The sequence below is a fragment of the Empidonax traillii genome, unplaced genomic scaffold, assembly GCF_003031625.1.
Source record: "Empidonax traillii isolate 1590-97213 ecotype Southwest subspecies unplaced genomic scaffold, ASM303162v1 scaffold163:size1593379, whole genome shotgun sequence".
NCBI lineage: Eukaryota > Metazoa > Chordata > Aves > Passeriformes > Tyrannidae > Empidonax > Empidonax traillii.
This window is the reverse complement of record NW_020955356.1, coordinates 1,185,586-1,193,953: the sequence shown is the minus strand read 5'-3', so window position 1 is coordinate 1,193,953 and position 8,368 is coordinate 1,185,586. Positions and strand designations below refer to the sequence as shown.

Below are 8,368 nucleotides of genomic sequence, written 5' to 3'. Positions count from 1 at the left end.
TGGTGTCTCCTTTTGGCAGCTCCCTTTTACCACACATTCCCTGACAAATGCCATGGTCCCCAGGTCCCAGTCTGTGGGTCTTGTGAGACTTAAGATCAGTGCAGGCTAATATCATTCTCCCATCACCATGTTTTCCTGAGGCTCAGTAGTGAAGAGGTCATAAAGATCTATTTAACTTGATTCTGGTTCTGACTTTGGCACAATTTTCTGAACGAGTAATTTTGCCAACTTTACCGAAAGTTCTCTGATTCTCAACCTAAAATTTCTTTGACTCAGAATTACGCCTTCTTCTCCACACCTTTTCTAATCCTAGAATGTGATGCTGAACTGAAAATCCTGGAGCTCCCTGCTAAACAGAACAGCAGGTGGAATAGGAGCAGCTGAAGCACATCATCTGTCACTGCAGTACCTTAGACCTGACCAGCAGGATGACAGAGGTGGTAGAAGTGAAATTCAAGTATACTTTCTGGATTCTTTGGAGTGACTATCAAAGAAGTCATCAGGCACAGTATCCAGTGAGTTTTAGAGAGACACACTTGCTCACTTTGCAAAAACTACATAGATAAAACAGTCACATTGAATTTGAAGACACGACAGGGAGAAGCAATAAATTCTCTCCTCATCACCCTGAGCATTTATTTGTAAGTCTCTGCTTTTATTCTGATTATCCAAAACATGTTCAACCACCATACCAAAGATGAATAATCCCCAATGGGATGAACTGTCCATCTGTAACAAGATTGCATGCACAGCTAAATACATTCTTGAAAGGACTACAAATCTTTCTGCTAGGTTCTGATCACCTTGCCTATACTTCAGCTTCTTGCAGTGGTCAATGAAAAAATCCAGAACTCCATATAGACAACCTTATATTCTGCTTTTGCACAATTTCTTTGTGAATTGTAATTGTTTCTTCCCTCCTTCTTGGACTATCCCAACAGGCTTAATGATGGTCCCACTGCTAATATGCAAATTTTTTTAATGCAATCACCTTCAATGTTCTACTTGGATCTTCCAGGAAAAAAAGTTTTTGTTTCAAACCAAAATGATTATAATTAGTATGTGATTTTGTTACAAATAACAAAATGTCTGTCTCATGATACAAAAGTCCTTGCAACTACTCAGTAGCTTCTATTGAAATCCCACCAGTCTCCTTATTTCTTGATAGATGGGGGCAGCCAGCTCTTTGGCTTTCTCTGCTCCATCCTCTAAAACCTTTATCAGATGGGACTTGTCTTCCTGGAGTTTCTTGATTTCATTCCTGATAGGTGCAAATTTTTGAATAACTGACTCTGCCACCACCATTTTGTAGTGAGCAGTGTCGAGACCAGTGGCTTGGTGCAGCACTTCCTTGATGCTGAGCCCTGTTACTGCAGCATGAATGGACACCAGATTGGAGACACCGGGGCGAGCAGCTGGGTCATAGGTCACCTCAGAGGTAAAGTCAGTCACAGCTTTGCGAAATTTCAGCACTATTTCATCAGGGCTGTCTGCTATGTTAACAGTAGCCAACTTCTGTGGGTCTGACTTGGACATCTTCACTGCTGGATCTCTGAGAGATTTTATTTTCTTTGTTGTACCTTAAAAAAGAAAGAAAAAAAAGGAGTAATTATGAGTGCAGACAATGGTTTCATATGAAATTTGCTAAGAACACAGGATGAAGCTGTTCATTCTTGCTCAAAAATGAGTTGTGAGCACAATCACTTATGCACTATTTAGTCCTTATGCCCTTCCCGTCCTTCTAAGAAGCCACCTTTCTCCTCCCATAAACTGAAACCTGCTGCATCTCTCCCACCCTCACTAAGCAGAAACTTCTGCTGGGACTTCTCCTAATACTTTCTATGGCTAACATGCTGATTTCTCCCCAGAAGTTTTTCTCCCTTGTATTACTGACACTGGGAACAAGTTACCTAAAGAGTATGGACTTCACTGAAAGGTTCTGAGCAATGGAGAAACAGGTTAAATCTACTAGTAAAAAAGAATCACAGAACAGTTTCTCTCTTACTTCAAGAAACTCTTCCACTCATAATTGCCTGGTAATTCTCCTAAATTTCAATATAGACAGCTATTAAAATTCTCTAACTGAACAATAACTAGCTCTGCTAGAGGTAAAGCACTGTTCAGATAAGAAAGGTGTGGGTACTGTACAAATTGCTAAGATACATGCATGTACATTAAACTGAATAGTAGCATTAGGGGAATACTGCAAAGTACTTTAACAGCATACACCCAAACACCAAGAAACATAATTCATGGAGGTCATAAAGTATCACTAATCTAGAGAGTATTCATACTAATTGGTTTTAGACACCTTACACGGCCAAATAATTTACCTGCGTACTCCTCATAGATAGTCTACGTGCTCAGTGAAATGATAAAGGTTTTTCCAACATAAATTCAGACTGCCCCAGAAACTGCTCTGTTCTGAGTCACCTTTTGGAAGTCTGTCTCTTTTCTGTCAATCTGAATGAGTCCAGGTAATTGCCCTGCCTACAGCTAGTGAGTCTGAATAGGTCCTTAACTTCTCCACTCATCTATGATATTTTGTTGGTTTGCATATACTTGTGAACTTAGGAAGGAATGCTTTTCATGAGCAAGGTGAAATGTTGTTGTTTTTAAAAATTGAGCTTTTTTATTTACTGGTAAATAGTCTTACCTTCATCACAGGCTACACTCAGCTTTTCTTTATAGTACTTAGTATTCAATTGCTTATTAGAAACTGCAGTTTTTATTCTCTGAGCTCCACTTTAGGTCTAGCACCATTTTTGAAAACTGAGGTTTGAAAACTGAGAAAGGTTTATTACTGTCTGTCTTTTCTAAGGTGAGAGCTTCTTGCCCTTTTGGGGGCGAAGGTCTCTGCTGTGCATTCCTCTACATTACTTACAACAAAGATGCAATACTTCTTCCTTGCCCAATTCTTCACGTTTCTTAACAAACATGCCATTTGTGCCATCTGACTCCTCCTCACCTCCCGGCCTATGACCTTATTGCTCAAAAATGGCTGAGAAGATTTTCCTTATAAGTCTTCCTGAATGTAAGATCAAAACTGGAAAAGTCTTAAGCTCTGTAAGAGACGTACTGAAATACGCAAGTATATATTAAACACCCTTAAAAATTTTTGAGCACTGTATCAATAAATCTGCAGGCTGTTTAATATGCTTAATGTAAACATCTACCACTTGGACTTTGAGAATTCTGCTTCCTAGAGGTCTCCTGAACTAGCAACATGGAGCAGAGACCCTACTCTCAAGAAGTCCAATACTCGAAGAGCAAGGCTGACTGGCAGCAGCAGAGTGCATCTGGCCCCCTGGACTAGAATACCAGACGTCACATACATTCCTCTACTAGGGATTTGTAAAGCCTTATGTCTATCTTGGGAGTTCAATTTCACAGCCTCTAGTTGTCAGTTTTTAATTTTCCACTCCCTTAGCATCAGTTTGTGCCCTTTCCTTGGTCCCTGAAACTATTTCCACAATATTTAAATCCATCTCCAATCTTAAAAGTGCAGTTAAGGGAAAAAAAAATAACCAAGACCAGCTCACTTAAAATGGCTTTGGGCACAGGAAAGAATTCTCCATATTTCTTGTTGAAATGTTGTGCTATATCTTGGGCTAGTTCCAGGTGCAGGACTTGATCTTCTCCAACAGGAACATGTGTTGACCTTTTAATAAAAGACAGATACAGGAAACTCAGCAAAGCTCTCTGGTTCTGCTGAAATGCTACTCAAGACAGTCACAGCTTCTGCCATGACTGAGGGCCAGATTGAGCCAAACACTCAGTCCCAGCTAGATAAAGGTGCTGCAGGAACAAGGTCCGAAACTGACCATATCCCAAGATGAGTCTGCATTTTGTGCTGAACTGAAGCACATCTCCAAGGGCAAAAATAGCCCGTCACAAAAACATACATAGCAAAGATACCTGTAAGAAGAACTCACTAAACTCAGCTCAGAGAAGGTTTTTGTAGTATCTCCTGCTGTCTCTTTAGAGATCAAGGGGCATGTGTTATAAGTATGCAAAGTAAGAAAGGTCTGCAAGGCATAAAATGCAAGCACATTGTCATGTCAAATTTCAGGAAAACATAGCTGTTGTTGAGAAGTTAGTACTGAGGATGTACCAAGGGAAGGAAAGAAGAGAGTGGTTCATCCTCATGGGTCACTGTTGTATAAATATCAAGTGAGTCAGTGCCTTCATTGTTACAAGCGTTATCATTAGAAGATTAGAACTGTCAGATTCAAAGGATCATTTGATCTTCTGTATTGAACTCAATGGCTTGAATACACTTCTGGAGGAAAACACAATCTGCATCAGAGGACATGAGGAGGTGAAGAATCCATTATTCCCCTGGCGATTCTTTCCCACAGTTAATCATACTTGCCAAAAATGTATGATTCTTTTAGATGAGGCAGACTTGAAATCATGCCAGCTTTTGATTACTCTCCCATCCCCCAGCAGATTTTTTTTTTTTTTCCTAAGGCTTGTGGGGTATTCAGAATCCTGGATATGTTCCAGAGTAAGGAAGTTCACTATGCATCTTTTAAGTTCCCAGAAAATTTCAGTTCAACACGGTACTCTTTCCTTCCGATTCTGAATTACTGGGCTGACGTCCAAGAATCAATTTGTCCACCTTTATTCCCCACCAAACAGTCAGCAAGGCAACCTAAAAAGAGTTACAGTAGCCAATAGGAAGTCACAGTGGCCTATAACTAACATAGAGAAAAATCAGTTACCATAATCAATATACTTTAAGCAGGTCAAAAGAAATGTTTCCATATGCCAAAATGGTTCCATATTCACAAAGTTTGCCACTAAAGAGAAAACATATTATCTTTATAAATGCCTCTGCCTTTTTCCTTGATTTTTTTTTTTAAATATTTTTGTTTTGGTGCTATTTTAACTCCTTTCTGTCATATATTTATCTTCTGTTTTTTTCCTATCTCTTTGATCTTTGGTTCATCTGAGTTAGTACTGTTTCTCCCATTCCTATAGCTCTAAATTATTCCTCATGACTGCCATTCTCTTCCTGTGTTTCAAGTTCTCCCTAATTCTTGTTCCTTACAGTATTTTTTTACATAAAAAATTTACATTTCTTTCACTTCTTGTTTTGTGCTCTGTGTGGACAGCCTGCTGCTAATATAGTAGCAAACAAGCCACTGGCTTTACTAAGGAAATACAAATTACATGATCTGACTAGAGATAGAAGAGACATACATAGTTGAGCTCAATCAAAACAAGGTGATTTCTGATAAAGTTCTCTAAATTTCACCCTTAAATACCGCTTGATAATCCAATGTGACTCACTGCTAAGAAGATCATTATAATAATCGGATTCTTTCTGACTTTTGCTTGCTTCCCATTTTTTAGTTAAAATTCAGGTGAGTTAGAAATATAATCTACTGGTCTTCTAACAGTACTGTTTTCCCCTACTGTGGTTACTTACAATGAAATTTCTCTAGATGCACTTTTCTGAATTAATAACTGGCTACTCTTGGTTACTCTGTCACAAAGTCCCCCTCCTCACAGTTCTGTACTACTAGTCTGTCCCAACAAACACTCTCACCTTCCCTTCAGAACAATGCCACAAATTACAGATGCTCAGAACATAAAAATAATTAATACATAGTGCATTGTCTCTAACATTTACTAATTAAGACAGTTTAAATCATATTATGATATACAACGACTCACAACAATTCTTATCAGCTAGGCTACAGGCTTAGGCATGCTGAGAAATCACCAGTCTCTCTTTAGTGGCTATTTCCTTTGAAGCACATAGTACACCACAGAGAAAACTGAACTAGCACAGGTCCTACAAGGTGCAGTCACCTTTTGTCATCAATATGAAAAATCCTACACTAATCCCACACTACTACTCGTATATTACATACAGACAGTTTAGGTATCTCTACAGTCAGTACACTGCATAAAGTTAAGCATAACTACTTAAAAAAAAAATCTATGTGTGTAAACAAGTAATATGTACAATTAAACATCAATCGGCTATAATTCCCTAAGAGTTATTCTCAAGTGACCAGCTTTTTCTCTTTACAGCCCTATCAGTTGCTTTTTAGCCAGGCTAGATTTCAACCAGCCGCTTGAGAGTCTGTCATCCATTTCCAATCTTCTGATCTAATCACACCCAGCTCCCCCACTTAATAAGTTAGCATGTTGACCTGACAAACATTCATTCTAATGTAGCTGAACAGACATTGCCCATGGGCTCACGTTCTGTCTCTTACTTGTACAGCAAAATATCTGCTGCTTGAAGCACAGGGTAAGTCAACAAACCAACAGTTCCTTCGCTATTTTGGCTGGCACGCTTCATCTGTTTGAAAAAGAAAAATAGAGAGGAATCACACTTTTGCCTAACGGTATCAAAATCCGTGATATTAGTTAATTAGAATCCTGACTTCTTGAGTAACTTATTGCGTAACTCTAGAGAAGAGAGTGTCATGTAAATTCCATTCCTTATGAATAGACATGTTCTGTTTCACGTCCTGTATTTATGAATTTCCCTACACTGTTTTGATATTCCAGTGGGAAGAAAACAGAGCCTTGTGTTTTCTGTTTGTAACCTTATTAATAAACACAAAACAATCAGACGGGGTTATTACAGTTAGTATCAATAAATCCTACTTTTAAAATAGCATTTTCAGAAATAAATTTTTGAAACACTTTACAATGGAGATATAAAGATTACATAATACCTGTGTTTCACAGAAAAGAGATTAAGACAGTGATCACAGAGTCACACAGACAGTCAGTGGCAGCTAGGAGAACCCATAGCTACAGAGGTGGAGTCCAGTGTTCTCTCCATTAGTTCACACTGCTCCCTGCAATCCACCTAATACAATATGGATCACTTAAATCAAAATAGTCAGGCTACAGACACTAATTATGTTCTAGCAATGGCTTACCTACATTTTGCTTTTAGCAATAGTTAAATATACTAAACCCCTTGAAATCTTAATTATTTCATTATGACTGTTCAAATATATTCAAATTTTTCTCACCCTCTCCTATAAATCCTATATTCTGTCTACATCTCTAAGTGCCTAGGGTTCAGGGAACTTAATTTGCAAAGCCTAGCACCTGTAACACCTATCTGAAGATTTGGAAAGTCAATCCAGTCAAAGTTGGATTTAAGAGCTTAACTTTAGGATCTCAGGTTTGAAAAGGTTTGCTTTAATCTATGACATGCATTAACGCTGGTTGCTGTATTTAAGTTTTACTGGTTTTATTTAATTAAGAAGAAAAACAGGAAAAAAGAAAACATCTGGAGGTATTTAAGGCTGCTCTGAACTCTGCAAGCCAAACTGTTCTTAAGCTGGTGTTTTTTTCCCTTTTTCAGATACTTCTCTCTCCTTTTGCTTTTTCTACTTACTAAATGCCAAAATAAAACACAAGGAAATTAAATGAAAGAACTGTTGATGCCATCATGCTGATGCAGTACCAAGATTAAGATAATGAACATTTGAAACTTGTAAAGGCAAACATTTAAATATATTATCACTCAGCACATTTTTTATATTTATAATTTCTACACTCTTCTTCCGACATACAACTCTTTAGAAGACTCTTCCATAAAATCTACAGAACAGCCACTCTTTACAGTGGAAAAAGAAAAGCTGTTTATGGAATTCCTTAATTGTCAAGGCTCAAGGTTTCCATTGCAATATCTTGCAGTAGTTTTACATTATTTAATAAGCATTGAAATTATTGAAATAACACCAAATATTCTAACAAAATCAGTTTAACGACACTAAACCAACCGCATATTTAGTACAATTTCTACAAGTCTCTGCCAATAATACTATTCTGTAGCTTCCAGCAGGAAAATGTTCATTGAGAGCAACAGACCTGGAAAGACACTTTTCCCCCCTTCCACTGCAGGACTACAGAACTACTTAAACCAAAAGCAGGGATAATCAAGATACAGTTGGGCATTCACAGATAACAAGTATTTCAACACAACAAGCGTCCATACCTTCCACTGGGGCAAACGTAGCAGGCGTGGCACATTAGTTAAGCACCCAAGAATCCAGGCAAGTTCTGCATGCTCAGGAACCTGAAAGCATGAAGCCAGAATCTATTTTAATCTCCTTCATTTATATGCACATTTTCCCCAAATCAATAAAGACAAAAAGGATCAGAAAACCAATTTTTAATATTATTTTTTCAGTAAGGTCAAGGGACAAGCTAATGAGAAGTCTTAGACACTGCCAGGATTGAATATCCTACACTCAGGTACCATTCTCGATCCTATTCACTCATGTTCTAAATAAGAAAGAAAATGCTTTAGCAATATCAGAGTTGAGCACACATGTAAACTAATCAACTGTTTGCCACTGTGCCACAGCCTCTCCACACT

At 38.1% G+C, this 8,368-nt stretch overlaps 1 protein-coding gene across 2 annotated transcripts in view; it reads right to left on the bottom strand.

The window, feature by feature from the left end:
• Positions 1-611: 611 nt before the first annotated feature.
• The window catches only part of WARS2 (tryptophanyl tRNA synthetase 2, mitochondrial), a 41,024-nt gene continuing 33,267 nt past the window's right edge, over positions 612-8,368 (bottom strand). For both annotated transcript variants that reach the window (XM_027885262.1, XM_027885261.1), the window contains 4 exons: positions 7,985-8,065; positions 6,237-6,322; positions 3,543-3,661; positions 612-1,580 (listed from right to left, as the gene is read on the bottom strand). In XM_027885262.1, the coding sequence (XP_027741063.1) occupies positions 1,132-1,580; positions 3,543-3,661; positions 6,237-6,322; positions 7,985-8,065 (735 nt within the window). In that variant the 3' untranslated portion in view covers positions 612-1,131. The remainder of the gene's footprint in view (positions 1,581-3,542; positions 3,662-6,236; positions 6,323-7,984; positions 8,066-8,368) is intronic.